Below are 17,387 nucleotides of genomic sequence, written 5' to 3' on the forward strand. Positions count from 1 at the left end.
AGGATGGTTAACGGAGAAGAGTGTCTGATTCTTCGTTCTCTTTCTCCTGCAACCTGTCATGCAGGCGCCAAGAAGAAAGAGGTCTCCAGAAGTTCCGTTCTTTTGACCTTGTCTCAAATTTCCAAAAGGATGTAGCAAAAATGAGACACCACATCTCCATGGTAAAAGGAGATGCAGAAGAAATTGCACACCACTGGTAAAGATCCTGAGAGCCAGTCCCTGAAGTGGGTGAAGGGGGCAGTGGTGTTACAAAATTACATTTGATCCCATTATCCTTCAAGACACAGAGAGGCATCACTCCAGAACTGTCCTTGGCCACCAGTGCCACCACTACCCCCAAACCAGGCTATAGCCAGAGTACAACCAGGCAAGAGCCCCTCAGTCCCTGAACTGCAGATAACCTACCCAGCTGTGTTCTCCATATTTACCTTGTTTGATTCGGCTTGCAAATACGGAAGTCCTGTCCAAGCTGTCTCCTATAAGAGAGGTAGGAGAGGCAAACCAATCTGAAAATTCTACAGATCCTGAGGTCTATGCAGGGAGAACTATATTTCTCCAAATAATTTAACTCTTAAAGATACAAAGCCAGACAGGCATATCCCAGGACCCCTGCGCGCCAGCGCAGGGATGATAATAAGTACAACAAAAAGCAGTGGGAATTGAGTGATTACTGGATGGCAGACACTCTCCTAAGCAATTTTCATAAATTATCTGTTTTATTCCCCACAAAAATCCCGAAGGTTACACATTAACCCCTCACTTTACAAACAAGGAAATGTTAGGATTTAAACCTCTGTCTGACCTGTCTCTATGCTTAGGAGCAATAAAAAAGTGGAGTCTGATTTCCCAAAGCTCCATCCTGTCAGGGTGAGTAAATCAAGATCTACGAGTAAGATGGGAAAGCCTAAAAACGTACCCAGAATCCCTTCAAAAATTTTAATAATGCAGAGTGGGAGCTTACAAAGAGACATGAATAAATATGTAAATACATATCACAAATATAAAGCAATATGGGCAGCCGGAATGTATGATGGAGGATCAAGTTCTGCAACTTTTTCTGCAATCAGGGAAAAAAAACCTTTTTTTCATGCGGTACCACTGCTGCCGTCACCCGCACCTGAACCCCCAGGTTAGAACCTACCTCGTTCCCACAATCTCAAGGATGGATTCCCAGACTACCTTCACACGCTGTCATCATATTGATAGATATTCTTGAAATACACAAAGCTGTGACTCCTGCTTACTCGTTATCAGGGACAAGGAAAACACACACACACACACACACACACACACACACACACACACACACACACACACACACCCCGCAGCAGCAGCACCTTGTGTGTGAGAGAGCCTCTTGCATCCTAGAAGGTATCCCACAGATGTGTCTGTGTCCTCCTTGGCTTGATTAACTGTCAAAAGAGAAGCTTCACAGCCATGTATCACAGGGAGGTCAGCTCGGTGCTTTGTGACCACCTAGAGGGGTGGGATAGGGAGGGTGGGAGGGAGGGAGACGCAAGAGGGAAGAGATGTGGGGACATATGTATATGTATATCTGATTCACTTTGTTATAAAGCAGAAACTGACACACCATTATAAAGCAATTATGCTCCAATAAAGATGTTAAAAAAATAAATAAATAAAAAATAAAACCTTCAAAAAAAAAAGAGAAGCTTCAGGATACCAGCGTTCTTCCTTTCTTCTAACTTTTCACATTGTCTGCTTGGTAGAAAAATCATAAATGCATCACTTTAAAGCATGCCCTTAATTTTTTTAATGCGATGCAAATCATGCTCCAGCTTTTACTATCCATAAAAATAAAGACTTGCCTGATCTCTGGGCACTCTACATTGACGGGGGGAGGAAAGTCCCCCAGATAAAGACCGATGCTGCCTTGGAGATACCACATGAGTGATAGAGATAGTGGAGATGGGGTCCCTGTGGTGCCCAGACCCATCTCCCAGCAGTTTCCTAACTGACCCTCTCTTGGAACTGAAGGTACTTGGACCTGCTGTCCAAACTTCCTGAGGATCTGAAGAATTTCCGCCCTGCCAAAAAGATCCTGGCGAAACTGCAGAAGTTTGGGGAAAATCTGGACCTGAGGATCCGGCCGCATGTTCTCTTGAAGGTGCTGCAGGACATGAGGCCCTGGGAGCTGTGCTCTCCGGACATCGCGGTGGCTGTCGAGGTACTGACCCCTTCCTTCCCCCTCACAGTGCCTCCGGCACACTCATTCATTCCTCTCTCAACATCCAGGCACTGTTTAAGTTTTTAAAGTTTTAAAAAGACATAAAGGCCTTCATGGAACTCGTCATCTAATAGGAGAGGTGTTGTCACGTGACCTTGGTTGTTCAACTCCAGGGGATGTTATATTCTGTGTAGACGGTGCCCCCCGGAAACTTGGAGGTTTTGGAGAGACATAAATAAATGGACATGTGAATACAATAACTGGCGATCATAAAAAGGGGCACTCTAAATCTGGCAACTTAAAATTGTGGCCCATGGACCTCACGTGGGTACTCATTAGGAATGCAGAATCTCAGGCTCCAAAGCCCATCTCATCAGCTCAGGATCTACATTTAAATGAGATGCTGGGCGACTTGTACGGACAGTAAAGTTTGAGGAGCCCCGATTTAAGGTAAATGTAGAGGGGGCTCATCGTGACTAGAGCCACTGGGGAAGATGCTGTAAAGCTGGGATCTGAACAACGTAAAGGCAGTGCTGTGAAGAGAAGGGGAAGAGCAGGCCAGGAAGAGGGAACAGCTGGTGCAAAGGCCCCAGAGCAGGACAAAACTTGACCTGTTCAGCGGCAGTCAGTGGGTTTGGGAGGAAGAGAACAGGAAGATGCACAGTTCCAAGGGGACTGAAGAGGTGAGTCTGTGCAGATCTCTGATGGTCAAGTTAAGGGTTTAGGTCTTTATCTGGAGGGTGCTGAGGAGCCACTGAAGGGTTGGCAGTAGTGGCTTACCTTCCCGACCCACCCTAAAGTTCCTAGTTCCCTTAGGACATCAAAAGGGGTCAGCAGATAGGGGAGGGGGATGGCCCACACTAAGGTATTAACAGGTGTCAGTGGAGTCAGTTCCTTAGTTTTATCTGGTGGCACATGTCCATTTTAATAGGGCTTTTAGTGCCTCAGGATGAAGAAGTGACTCAAGCGGCAGCATTCTCAGTCCTCCCGGTGTTTTCATGAGAGGTCGGCCCTTCCACAGGCTGCCCTGGGTTGTGATCAGGAGTGGGGGAGGGAGGATGAGCCTGTGGGCAAGTTCATCTGCCCAGACTCTACTTCCCACATCCTGGGAAGCTCTTTTGGGAGAGGCTCCGGCAGAGGCTACTCCAAAACTAAGTCTAGGGCATCTGTCCAGTTATGGGGTCTGCATTCCCCCTGCTGATGGTGGAGGCCGTGGAAAAGGCAGTCGCTGGTGGGTCAGAGGGGAGGGGGCCTGGATGCTCCCCTTGCACGGAGCTGAGTTTGTGGCCCTTAGCTAATAAAAGTTAGCATGCTCTTCTCCCAGTGAGAACATCACAGAGCTTCTGTTAACCTGGATGTGGGAGTCTCTCAACCTGGAATCTACATGAAGCTCTATGTTTTGTGACTTAAACCTTTCCTGAAAGCAAGCCCATAGTTGTCCTCAATTCTCGAAGGGGGCGTATGAACCCAAAAAAGTTCAGGGTCAAATGACTTTTTTTTTTTTTTGCGGTACGCGGGCCTCTCACCGCCGTGGCCTCTCCCGTTGCGGAGCACAGGCTCCGGATGCGCAGGCTCAGCGGCCATGGCTCACGGGCCCAGCCGCTCCGCGGCATGTGGGATCCTCCCGGACCGGGGCACGAACCCCCGTCCCCTGCATCGGCAGGCGGACTCGCAACCACTGCGCCACCAGGGAAGCCCTCAAATGACTTTTTAAAAAGATATTCAGGAGTAGAAAAGAAAGAAAGATGCAGACAACTGGGTTTTCCTGTTCTGCCCAAATTTCTTGGGGTCAATGGTGACAATGAGGGACTTAACGTTAGCCTGCTGAAGGGAAGCTGGAAAAAGACCCTTTTCTTGAGAGAACCATCCCCAGCCAGCATGATCAAGCATTCTGAATGCCTGAAGGGTTGGAAGTATCCTGGGGCCACAGCCTCGATCACAGATCTTCCAGGATCTTGTTGGGGAGGGCGGGGGCATGGAGTCTAGCTTTCAGACCAAGTCTGAGGCTGTCACTGTGTCTGCCCCTCAGTTTGTGCGAGAACACATCATCCATATGCCTCAAGAGGACTATATCAACTGGCTGCAGGACCGAATCAACGTCCCCATCCGGCCCCACAGTGCCCAGAGGTAGTGGGCCTGGGTTGATCAGCGATCCCAGTGGAGGAGGGCTGTCTACACTGTGTTCCTGTTTCCTACCTACTCTCATGGATACTCGTTATGACCTAGTAGGGTCATCTGGAGACCAGATGACTCTGCCAGCGTTCTAGAGGGAGCTCCTCCCAGGTGGGAACTCCCTCCTGCCTCGCACCCCAGCCTCAGTCTCCCAGCCTCTGTTCCTCACTGGTCTAGCCTGACTCTACCTGCTCCCTCTCCAGAATCCTTCACTCTGTCTCTCCTCCTCAAATTCTAGACAATAAAATTGAGTTGAATGTTTGATGTTCGGCTGGGAAAAAGTTGGAGCTGTGGAATTTGGGCGTGGCATTCAGATCCTAATAATAACATACAGTTATCATTTATTGAGTTTTTGTTATACAACAGGCCCAGCGCTGGGTGATATTATTGCCTAATAATATCATTTAAATCTCACAATTACTTGGTTAAGTAGGTACTGATGTTATCCCCATTTCACACCATTGGAGCCAGAGGGTATTTCTCAGTTTTGTATATACTGTCCTGGATAGAGGTGGGTGGGTGGGTGGGTGGGTGGATGGATGGATGGGTGGATGGGTGGATGGGTGGATGGATGGGGCATTTCCCAACAAGGCAAATAGTGTGCCAGAAAATCTCGTTCTTAAGAGTCCTTGTAATATCTTGTGCTGGTTTTGGTTGTACAAGGAGGCTTAACTTCCTGTCCTCTCCAAATGTGTGTGGGCTCATTGCCATTTAACCTCTTTTCTCATCTTGATCGTCTGCTTCCCTACATCCTCACTAAGCTATAGGACCTGTAGTCATTTTAACTCTGTCACTGATGGCCAAGCTGAATTAACAATGAAACAACTGGACTTGGTTTGCGGTTATGCCCCGATTATCAGAACACTCATATAGGCTGGAGCCCAGCATCTCTCCATGATCCAGAAGGGGTGGAAAGGAAGAGAGTTGAACTGGAACCATTCTTCTGTCTAAGAAACATCTCACTCATCCGTTCACCTGTTCAGTTATTTACTCATTCATTCAATGAATATTTATCGAGAGCTCAACGTGCATCAACCAGGTTCTGGGTTCTGAGGGTAGAGCAGTGACCAAAGCAGACAAGCCTCCTGATCTCGAGAGTTTACATGGAGACAGACAGTTTACATGGAGTCAACAAAGGCTGATGGGGAGGGCAGAGGGACTGCATGACATCCACACTGATACCCTTTGTTTAGTGTGACTCTGTGACAGCCATTAGGGTATAGAGGTGAGGTGCAGACTGTCAGGAGTCTGCAAAGTTAGATCCTAAACTTCTCTGTATTCAGTAAGAATTGGGGTGAGGGGGAGCAGAGAAGAAAGGAGGAGGGCAAAGGCCTAGAGGCAAAAAGAAGCTTAATGTCATCTGAGGAGCCAGAATAACACACGTCTGGCTGGACTGTGAGATCAGGTTGGTAGCGCAGAGCAGGGGTTGGGAAGAGAGGGAGTCTGGGGAGGGAGGTGGAAGCCAGATTTTTAGATGCCTTCTAGGCTATGGGGCGCCATGGAAGGATTTTCAGCAGGGGAGTAATCAGATTTGCATTCAGAAAAAAAAAAAAAAAAAAGACCCCCGGGGGGGGCAAATCAACCCCATTTTTTTTCTTTTGCAACGTCAATTATCTCATCAATTCTGGGTTGGGAAGAGAGGGAGTCTGGGGAGGGAGGTGGAAGCCAGATTTTTAGATGCCTTCTAGGCTATGGGGCGCCATGGAAGGATTTTCAGCAGGGGAGTAATCAGATTTGCATTCAGAAAAAAAAAAAAAAAAAAGACCCCCGTGTGAGGACGAGGCAGGGAGAAGGGCACTGAGATAAGGCTACGGCAGCGACCGTGGGTGGCAGTGGTTGGGGGGAGATATTAGAAGGGTGTTTAAACGGTGGGATCAGCAGAAGTTGGTGTGGCGTGTCGTAAGTGGACAGAAGACAGGAATGTCAGGAATCATGTCCGGGTTTCCAGCTCAGAGCACTGGGTGGAGGATGGTGCCTGTAACGTACCAGGAGGAGGGGAAGAAAAGAAGGTTCGGAACGAGAAGGTAAAGGGGTTCTGTTTTGAGCATATTGAGTGGGAGATGCCTGTGGGGCAGTGGAGTCGGGGGACTTAAAACTCAGGAGACAGGGTAGCACTAGGGATAGAAACATGACACCGACATCCTATGGGCCAGGATTGCTAAAGCAGGAAGTGGGAGGAGAGGCTAGAAGAGGAGAGGGAGGGTCTTGAGGACCCTTGAGGGTCACAAAAAGCTTCAAGCAGCCCACTCACAGCCTAGCCTTGACCGAGGGACTGCTTTGCTCCAGACACTGTGCAGAATGCTTGCCATGTGTTATTTCATCTTCGTGATCTTGCAAGGCAGGGCTCACCTGCTTTACAGATGATGAAATGGAGCCTCCGAAAGGTGTTCTGTACTCATGTCCAGCTGACTCAGAATTCCCTCCCTTCTGCTGCTGCCCTCTAACCCCCCAGCCCTGACTGTATGAAACAAGAACGTCATGAAAGTTATCTGGCTTTTGGAATCATGTCCCAGGAATAGCTCTAATGATGGGGCCTCCTAGCGTCTCATTAACTTACATTTACCCTGCATTCTACGGTTTGCATCTTGCTTGATGATCACAGCATCCCTCTGTTGTGGGCATTGTTATAATCCCCATTTTACAAGTGAGGATGCCAACACTTACAGTCATTTGCCAACAGTCACATAGGCAGCAAGTGGCAGAGCCAAGTGGAGAACGTGTCTGTCTGTCTTGGGCAGGGGAGATGCTGGAATTACAAGACTTAACTCCACCCTCCTGCTTGCCACTTTCTGGGAAAGCCTATTGCTCAAGAGCTGTAGCTCCATCTAGTGGTGTACATTAGTAGTATGCTTCCATCATGCTCTCCAGCAAAATAAAACCTGCCAAAAAGGAAGAAAGCAAGCATTAACAGCTTAGGCAAGGAGTATTTATTCAAACAAAGGAAGCTCTTTTACCACTAAAATAGATTAGGGACCAGAAGGAGGCAGTACATCACCTCCCAGCTCCCAAGCTCAAAAAATATTTCTCAGGGGGAAATATTTTTGCTGTGAGCCTTTTCATCAGAATCATAATTGAGCACCTACTATATGCCAAGGCCATGCCAGGTGGCCCTCTGTTCCACTGCTCTGACTGAGCCACCTGAGTGGTTATCATGAGAGTTTTCAAAGCCCCACGCGCCCTGAAGAAGCTTTTTCTGTAAAGGAGCAGATAGTACATATCTGTTGCATATTCTTCTTATATACGTGGCCCTTTAAAAATGTAAAAACCTTCCGAGATTGGAGGTCACACTAAAGTGGACTACAGGACAGATTTGGACCATGGGCCGGAGTGGAACAGAGGGATGGACATGTAAAGTAATGCAGTAAAAGTCAACCCCTGAACTTGTGTTGGAACTGGCGAGAAAAAGGGGCTTTCTGCTGGAATTATTGACAATAAGGACAAAATAAGCCTACAGCTTGTGGAAGCCACCACACGGACACATGGACACACGGACACTGCCAATAAAGAGAGGAAGACAAAGCTGAGCAACGCAGCGAGAGAGATGCCAGATCTTGGTTGCACCATGGGAGCACCTGGATCTAGCCAGACCTTTGAACTTTTGCATCATGGGGATAAAGCCTGCTTCCGCCAGACTCAGTTTGGCCTCCTTCACTGGCAACAAAAGGATTCCTAATTAAAAGGAGAAAAGGGATCCGTGTATGAGTGTGGCCAAATTCTAGACAGCCCTGAAGAAGGGCTCTTCCTCTCACAGGGCTGGTGGGACAGTAGTGGGAGAGACTAACATCAGATAACGTCGTGCACGTAAAGCTAAGAGAAAATCCTGAGTTAAACCCCATGGCACCAATCAAGACACAAAGGGCAGACTAGGAACACAGATGTTTTATCACTCAGCTTTGCAGCAGGTGTGAAAGTGCCAATTTAGCTTTAAAAGAGCATAAATACACGTAAGGTAGGGGTTGTGATCAGAGCCAACCCTCCCGTATGTGACAGGAGATGCTGGATAAGTGAAGTCCCCAGCTCCGTGGTCTCCAAAGTGTGGGGTGAGGGGCTGGAAGGGGTGGCCGTGCACTAGATGATCCATTAGGGAGAAGAAAATGTCGGAACTCAGAGTTATCTTAACTAAAGTCTATTTTAAGCATTACTAGTAATTTAGATGTGGCTTGACCCTGGAACCTTCACTCAGTCTGTACTGAGAATGGCTCTACGGGTCTGGTGCCAGTGAAGCCAGGAAACCCAAGAGGAGAAGAGAGTCCCACAGTATGAAATGGTTCATCATCGTCTTCTCATCCTCAGTCTTCCAGTAAACTACGATGCCGCTTCTTTTTTTCTATTTTTAATTGTCTTTTGAGATACAGTTGACATGTAACATTGTATTAGTTTTAGGTATACAACGTAATGATTTGATACACCACAGTAAGTCTAGATGTCATCCATCATCACCTCACACAGTTACTTTTATTTTTTTCTTGTGATGAGCACTTTTAAGCTCTACGCCCTTAGCTACCTTGTCCAATATGGTAGCCATTACTTGCTTGTGGCTGCTGAGCACATGATATGAGGCTGGTGCAAATTGAGCTGTGCTGTAACTGAAAATATACTCAGGACTTTGAACATTTAGTATGGAAAAAAATGTAGAATATCTCATTAATGTTTTTTAATGTTGATTACCTGTCAGAAGGATAATATCTGGGATATATTAGGTTAAATAAAATATTGTATTAAGATTAACTTCATCTTTCGTTTTACTTTTTCTTTTTTTAGTGAAGTAAAGTTGATTTACAATGTCGTGCCAGTCTCTGCCATACAGCAACGTGACTCAGTTATATATATTGAATACATTTTTAAAAATATATTTATTTAGGCTGCGCCAGTCTTAGTTGCAACACACAAGATCTTCGTTGCGGCATGCAGGATCCTTAGTTGCAGCATGCGGGATCTTTTTAATTGCTGCATGTGAGATCTTTAGTTGCGGCATGCAAACTCTTAGTTGCGGCATGCATGTGGGATCTAGTTCTCTGACCAGGAATCGAACCTGGGTCCCCTGCATTGGGAGCGTGGAGTCTTACCCACTGGACCACCAGGGAAGTCCTACAATCTTTTTTTAAATATTCTTTTCCATTATGGTTTATCTCAGGAGATTTGATATAGTTCCCTGTGCTATACTGTAGGACCTTGTTTATCCATTTTTTGTTTTACTTTTTTAATGTAACCCACAGGAAACTCAGAATTACACATGTGGCAGGCATTATGATCCTATTGGAGTAGAGGGCTTGAGACTGAAGGTGAGAAGACCAAGGAGGAGACTTTGGAAATACGCAGGAGAAATCAGGAGAGGATGAGACATCCCCAGGCAGTGGGATGGGGACAGAGAATAAGGGGGAGAAACTCAGGCTTCTGCTGTAGGATGTAGTGTAATGTTGTAGTTGTATTGTTGTAGGATTAAAAGCATGGACTCTGGGACCAGATAGCCTGGTTCCAAACCTGACTCTGACACTTGTCAGCTGTGTGACCTCGGGCAAGTCACTTACCCTGTCTGTTGTGCTTCAGTGTCCTCAATAAGACAGTGTGGGTAGTAACAGTACTCGCTTCATAAACTTGCTGTGAGGATTTAATGAGTTCGTTCACTGATTCTCACCCTTGACTGCACATTTGAATTACCTGGAGAGTTTTTAAAACTCTTGCTACCCAGAGATTCTGATTTCACTGGTGCAAGGTACGGCCTGAGCATCAGGGCTTTTAAAAATTACCCAGGTGATTCTAATGTGCAGCAGAGTTTGCAAACCATTGAGTTAGTATACACAGACAGCTTAAAACACCGGCACAGTGTGACCCTGATTTAAGTGTTTGCTGCTATTATACTTTTAGCGTCTTGAATAATTCATAATATGTCTATATTATGGTAACAATTGAGAGCCTACTATGTGCCAGTCATGTCATTGCAGGAGCAGGGCATCTTCCAAGTCCATTCACAGAGCTCACAGTGAGTGTTTCGATACGTCCTCCCTGGCAAGTACAGGTGCGCCAACTGGAGACCAAGGTTGGATCTGGCGGCTCATTCAGCAGTTCCAACTTTTCAAAGCCTTGGTTGGGGGAAATAGTACAGCCCGTTTCCCAAAACACTTAACTCGAACAACAAGGTTTTAGTGTTTGGCAACATACAAGCAGAATGCAATTAAGCCTTGGAGCTGTGTACTGGGTGTCTACCAGCTGGAGCCAAATGGAAATGGAGTGAGGTGAGGCTGTGTTTGGAGTGTGGAATAAAGCCGTCTGTCTCAGGCCCCCACGGTGGGAGATGCTTCAGTGAGAACTGGCTGAAAATGGTGAGGGACCTTCAGAACTCAGCTTGTCATCGGAGAAGGAGGCGTGGCTGAGATGAATAAGGACAGAAGGCAGACAGGTACTAAAGTCATGAAGAAGGAGCCTTCTGTCTTGGGCAGAGCGGAAAGAAGAGTCCAAACTCTCTTCTTATTTAACAGACTTATAGTGAGCACCCACATTGTCTCTAGGCACCGGGGGTGCTGATTTAAATAATAATCATTGTTAACCATTATTGGGCACTTACATGCCAGGCGCTATCTTAAACACTTTGTATGCAATATCTTTTTAAAATATAACAATTCTACAAAGAAAGGGTTATCATCATCACTTTTAATGAGAAAGCTGAGGCTCCAAGAATTGCAGCAAGTTGGTTGCAAGCGACAGAACTCAGACTCACTTAGACTAGAGAGAAATTTGTTGCCTCAAGGAATACAGTGAAGGATTGAAACAGCAAGCTATGGTATGGACGAAGATGCATCTGGATCTTTTGATGCATCTGGTACCAGGGACCCCTTCTCTCTGTGCCTCCCCCTTTCTTCTGTCTGTGCATCAGCCATATGCTATCCTGCAGCATGCCATACTCTTAACGCAGATGGCGGTATGGTTTCTGGCCCTCCCAAGGCTGCTCTCCTGTGTTCTGGTTTTTCAAATTCCAGGTAGAAGCTCTAATTGACCCAGCTTGGGTCAGGTGTCCACCTGGGTCAATGCAAGCTTGAGCCAGGGAGGTGACAGTGATGACGGAAGGAAAAGGACAGATTCCAGAGGCATCATGCCTTCAACACACTGGAAGCAACCTGTGTGCAGTCATAAGGGTCATATAAGTATGGTACAGCCTGTCTGAATAATTGCTCTATATCCATAAAAATAAAGATGCAGATGAATAAGTAATGAAACCAAAAGATGTTCACAGTATATTAAGTGAAAAAAAAAGGTTACAATACAGAATGTACGTCATGATCCCATTTTCAGGTGGATGATATATAGTCAGATCAGGAGGGCAGATACTGAGGGAAAAAAGACTTTGAAAAAGCACACACGTGAAAATGTGAATAATGACCATCTCTTCTAAGCTAAACTCCCAAGAAGTTACTTTCCATGCTCTATTTTACTTTCTTCATTGCCCTTAACACTTTCTGAAAATGTCTGATCCATTTGTTTATCTGTTTATAAATTCCAGGAGGGAGGGAGTCCTTCATTCTCCCTCTATTCCCAGAACCTAGAATCAAGCCATAGGAAAAGCTCTATAGATACCAGCGAAGTTGCTCAGTGACGAGATCCCACTTTATTTTCCTTACCTATTTTTTAAAAATGTATACAATGAATTCATAAGAAGAAATAGCAAAGAAGCAAGACATTAAAAGGCGTCATTCTCACCACTAGCACAACATCAAAGTGCTTTGCTCAGCCTGTGAACCCACCCAATGCCTCTCTCGCCATTCTCCAGCTTCCTGGGTGCCCACTTTGTCCATCTGTGCCCACTCGGTACAGGGGATGTTATTAACGCCATCACACCCCCATAGACTCAGGAGCCCAGAATAACCTGCCACCGGTAGGGCATACACTCAGAAGAATGTTTCCAGGAAGAGGAGGTGACCAATCTGTACCCACGGTCGTCCTATCCTCACCGCCTCACCTCCTTTGCCCCCAGTCCTGAGGACTTTGAAGATCATTATGAAACACCAGAGCTGGCTAAGGTTGGAGAAGGAACTCAGGCTGTGGGCACGGAAAAGTAAGAACGGAGGCAAGTAGACCGCTTGTTCTGACCCTTCGGAGTTGGGCCCCAACAAGGGTCCTCCTGCCCAGTGTTGTTCGGGCCAATAGAGGCAGACTGAATTCAGTTCAGAAACAAAGGAAAGCTTTATTCTTTGATCAAAGACTGGAGAGGTGCCACCTCAACAAGCTCTCCCGGCAGCCCGCCAGGCCGTGGGCGGGGCTGCTTTATAGGGTCCGGGGCAGCGGAGGGGGCGGGGTTCTCGCAGGTCGGGCGCATGCGCTGCTCAAGGCTCCAGATCTCAGAGCCGGGCGGCAGCAACCGCGCACGCGGCCCGGGAGCGAGCCTCCGCACACAGGCCCCTAGGAGGAAGGGAAGCCAGACTAAGCACAAAAGGAAAAAAAAGGTTAGACTTTATTATCATTTCCTGGGAACTGTGCATGGGCTTTGCGAGCGGCAGCTCCCTCGTCTGTCTTTCTTCCAGCTCCTCGTTGCCAAGGGCGCTGGGCGTCTTCTGTAACTGCCTCCTGCTGAGGCTGGGCGTCTTCGTGGCCTGGGTGAAGGAGCAGAGCTCCCCCAGCCGCCTTTAGATGTGTTTGATGGTCAGCAGGCCTCGGCCCTGACTGTTTGCCCCTGAGCGACCCCCATTTGTCTAACCTCTTGGAGACAGAGGACGCCAGGCAATTGAGGGTGCTTGGCCCAAACGTTAGCACGAGCGTAACGGTCACATGTCAGACTGTTCCTACACATGAAGCTCTTGGTCTTCAGCCTGCCGGCCACTGTGCCTGATGTGGAGGCTCGGCCGGGGCGGACTCTCCCTGGTCACACTTTGGCTGTTTGTCGGAGTAGAAGCTTCAGGTCAGAGAGAGGTCAGCGCGAGTAGTCAACGGGGGGGCGTTGCCCCAGGTTGTCTCTCCGGAGGTTGGGGGTTGGGGGCCTTTTCCTTCCAGCGTGATGCCCCCCCGGAGTGACCCCTGCGACTTAAGGGCAGACGGGTGATTGGGGTCACAAGTGGGGTCCGTCCACTTGGGGGTGAGCTGGACTTGCAGGCCGCCGGTTTTCCAGGGTTTTAGGTGCATCCAGACTCCTGGCTGGAGGGGGTGCAGGGCCAGGTAGGTGGGTGGGTGCGGGCAGCGCCTGGGCACCATATTCAATGAGGGCTTTCACGGTTTCTCCCACCTGGAGGGCCCACTTGAGTTGGCCCATTTCAAGGGGGCTCAGCTGTCTCTTCTCTCAGGCGTGGGGAATGGGTCTACCATCCATGAGTTCTAACGCACTAGATTTACCTTATCCTTGGAGCTAACTGTGTGCGAGCTGGGCAGTTGGAAGCAACTGAATCTAATTTTCTTGAGTCTTCTGGCATAGCTCAGCTGAGGTTCGTTTTCAGGTCTGATTGGATCTCTCTACTTTCTCAGATGATTGGGGTCTCCAGGCTGAGTGCAAAGTCCATTTTATGCCCAGGGCACTCGTTATTCACTTTGTCACTTGAGACACAAATGCCGGACCATTATCACTTTGTAGGGATCCTGGGACCCCAGACCTAGGGATTATTTCTTTTAGTAATGCCTTAGCTGTTTCAGCTGCCATTTCAGTTCTTAGCAGGGAGTGCTTCCATCCACCCAGATAATGTGTCTGTCAGCACCAAGAGGTACCCGAAATTACCAGGTATTCCGGGCATGACAGTGAAATCAAAATCTGCCAGTCTTCCCCAGGATATGTTCCTCTGGCCTGAATGGGTCTTATCTGGAGGCCTCTGGGGGGGGGTCTGGTGTTGGGTTTTTCATCGTGCAGATGGGGCACGTCTCAACTCTCGGGCCGATTATACCTTTCGTGCCACGAGTTACCATGACCTCAACTAACCAATTATAAAGGGCTTCCCTCCCATAATGGGTTACTTGATGAGCCTTCATGATGGCTTAACAAGCTGCAGCTTGGGGGAAAGAAGTTCATGTTCATTAACTAGCCACCCCCGTCTCTACTGAAGCCCCATTTTCGGGCTTTGTCTGATTCTTCCTTTGTGTAGTTTGGAGAATAATTGAATGGATCTGGCCTTCGAGGTATGAGGGCAGTTGCCAAGTTACTGGTTCTAAGGCTGCCCTTTTGGCAGTTGCCTCAGCCTTGTTGTTTCCCTTTATTACCTCTGCACCCACTTTTGGTGACCCCTACAGTGAATCACTGCCGCCTTTCTTGGCATCTGTCCTGCTTCTAAGAGCTTCAGTATGCTTAAGCCATGCGTCACCTGTTTATTCTCTGCAGTAAGCATAGCTCTTTCCTTCCAAATAGCCCCGTGTGCATATAGGATGGCATATGCGTACTGGGAGTCTGTGTAAACATTGAAGTTCTTCCCTGTCCCGAGCTCTAAGGCTTGGGTGAGGGCTATTGGCTTGGCTTTTTAGGGCAGAAGTCCCTGAGGGTAGGCTTTGTGCCTCCATGACTTGGGGCTGGGAGGTCACCGTGTATCCCACCAGCCTTTTCCCTTCTCTCATAAAACTGCTCCTGTCTATGAACCATTCCTCTTTGGTGTTTAGTACAGGCTCACTTCCTAGGTCGCAGTGACAGGAATAGATCATGTCTATGGTGTCTATATAATCGCGCTCCAAGCGGTCCCATTTCTGTGGGTAGCGGGGTGGCAGGATTTTGCATGTGACAGGTTTTTATGGTAACTGCTGGCTTGTCTAAAAGCATAGCCTGAGCTTGGATCAACCTTCCAGAGGATACACATTCTGTTCCCTTAGAACTTAACCAAAGCCTGAACCTGGTGTGAAGTCCAGGTTAACCAGACATTAACTTTTCAGCTTCCTATAACAGAGTGGTAGCAGCTGTCACTGCCCGTGGGCAAGGAGGCCACCCCTTAGCAGTTTGATCTAATTGGTTAGAGAAATAAGCAACCACCTGAGTAAGGGGTCCTACGTTTTGAGTGAATACCCCAATGACAATTCCTCTTCTCTCATGAATGTGAAGGTTAAGAGGGTTATAGCTAAATCCGGGAGGGCCAGGGTAGGGGCCTGAACTAATTGCTTTCTCAACTTTTGACAGGCCCCTTCACATTCTGAATCCCATTCAAAAGGATCATCGTCCTTTCCTTTCAACCTTTCATACAGAGGTCTAGCTATTAGATCATAGTTAGGGACCCAGGTGCAGCAAAACCCAGCCATCACCAGGAAACCCCCAAGCTGTCTTCCAGTTCTGGCAGGGGCGAGGCTGCACGTGTATTCTTTCCTTTCCTGGTATAGGCCTCTCTGACTTTCTGTGAGAAGGAAGCCTCGGTAACTCACCCTAGTTTGTGATATTTGAGCCTTTTTCTTGGACACTTTATATCCTTTATTGGCTAAGTGGTTCAGAGCAGCTCAGAGGCCTCCTTAGTAGGGCTGGCTATCAGAATGTCGTCTACATCCAGGATGTAGATCTTTTAGGTCTTTAGCTAAGATTTCCCCAAAGATGGTGGGTGAATTTTTGAACTCTTGGGGCAGTACTGTCTAGCAGTATTGTTTTTTGTTGTGAGTTTGGGTCCTGCCGCTCAAAAGCAAAAAATTCTTGTGACTCTGGAGCTAATGGAATACAGAAGAAGGCATCTTTTAAATTTAACACGAAATACCAGGTCCTGGTGGACGGTAGAGTGGTCAGCAGGGTGTAGGGATCAGGGACCACTAGATGCATATCCTCGGTGGCTTCACTGATTTCCCTGAGGTCCTATACCATCCAGTATTCCCCCCTGGGTTTCTTTCCAGGGAGAATGCAGTTGTTACAGGTTGATTGGCCTGGTCTAATAAGGCCCTGGTCAGTTAGGCCCTGTATGACAGGGGCAATGCCCAACAAGGCCTCCGGATGGGGTGGGTACTGTTCTCTATGGGCCATGTATGTGCAGGTTTTAGAAGGACTGTCACAGGACTGGTTCCTGCAGCTCGTGGTGCTCCAGATCCAAGGGCCGAGTGTGGCATTTCCGCACGTACCCCACTGCCACCGTCCTGAACTCGGGTGTCGTGTGCAGCACTTCTGCACACGGTACGCCAGGTGTTGGGCACAGCCTTTTCGCTCTAGGGACTCTGGTCTGAAGTGCCGGGTGCGAGGCCTCTGCACATAGTACCCTGTGAGCAAATGAAAGTACACTAAGCACAAAGGGGAAAACAGTTAGATTTTATTACCCACGTTCTATTTTTATTTCCCGGGAATTGTTCATGGGCTTTGCCGGTGAAACACTCAGATTCATCTTACAACTTCGGGTATTAATACCTACTCACAGGTCCCAGAGTTCTGAACCAGAGGCCAAACACCCCTGGGACAGAATTCCTATGAAGCGAGTTATGCATAGTCATGGGTCACTAACATATAGTACCAAGTTTTAAAATAATTTAATATTTATAGTAACTTAGCATATAGTTTATTATATGTAGTAAATATATTTTACTACATGATGTGCTGTATAGGGAAAAGTACATACATTTATACAGTACTATACACTACACAATATATATGATATATAAAAGTATATAGATTATTATATTTTAGCATGTACATATATGTGTGTATATAGAAAGTACACTCATTCATTTATTCATTTGTGCTGTGGAATTGGACATTTTCATGTGATATTTTGTACCACCTCTCGTCTTAAAGTGGAAGACACACCAATTTTAAAGCCATAGTATTTTTTCAGTTGCTCCTGAGATAGAGGTTGAGTTCATCATAGGAAGAAGGGGAGACTTCTATTTTGTTTAGAGGCCTTTGAATTAAGCAAAGGAGAAGCAAAGGCCTCTTCTGAAAAGGTCTTCATCAAGGGCGGAGAGGTCCCTCTAAAGAGATTTCTGTGTCAGCAGGAAAGGAGAAACTCTCCTTCCTCTGGAACAAAGTGGGAGTTGGCAGCTTCAACCCTGATTTGGGGGAGAGATGATCCAAAGCACTGGCAACTCTGGGAAACAGGCTGACCCCACTGAGGCAGGAGAGGAGGGGCCAGTTGGGACATTTCAAGGCCAGGATTCAGGGTCTAGGTTACCCTTCCTA

At 47.4% G+C, this 17,387-nt stretch overlaps 1 protein-coding gene across 1 annotated transcript in view; it reads left to right on the forward strand.

The window, feature by feature from the left end:
- Positions 1-4,319, forward strand: part of CCDC60 (coiled-coil domain containing 60) — a 164,566-nt gene extending 160,247 nt beyond the window's left edge. The window contains exons 12-14 of the mRNA XM_007464871.1: positions 65-196; positions 1,999-2,188; positions 4,218-4,319. Coding sequence (XP_007464933.1) covers positions 65-196; positions 1,999-2,188; positions 4,218-4,319 — 424 coding nt within the window. The remainder of the gene's footprint in view (positions 1-64; positions 197-1,998; positions 2,189-4,217) is intronic.
- Positions 4,320-17,387: the final 13,068 nt, after the last annotated feature.

The sequence above is a fragment of the Lipotes vexillifer genome, unplaced genomic scaffold (assembly GCF_000442215.2).
Source record: "Lipotes vexillifer unplaced genomic scaffold, Lipotes_vexillifer_v1.1 scaffold2030, whole genome shotgun sequence".
NCBI classification, from domain to species: Eukaryota; Metazoa; Chordata; class Mammalia; order Artiodactyla; family Lipotidae; genus Lipotes; species Lipotes vexillifer.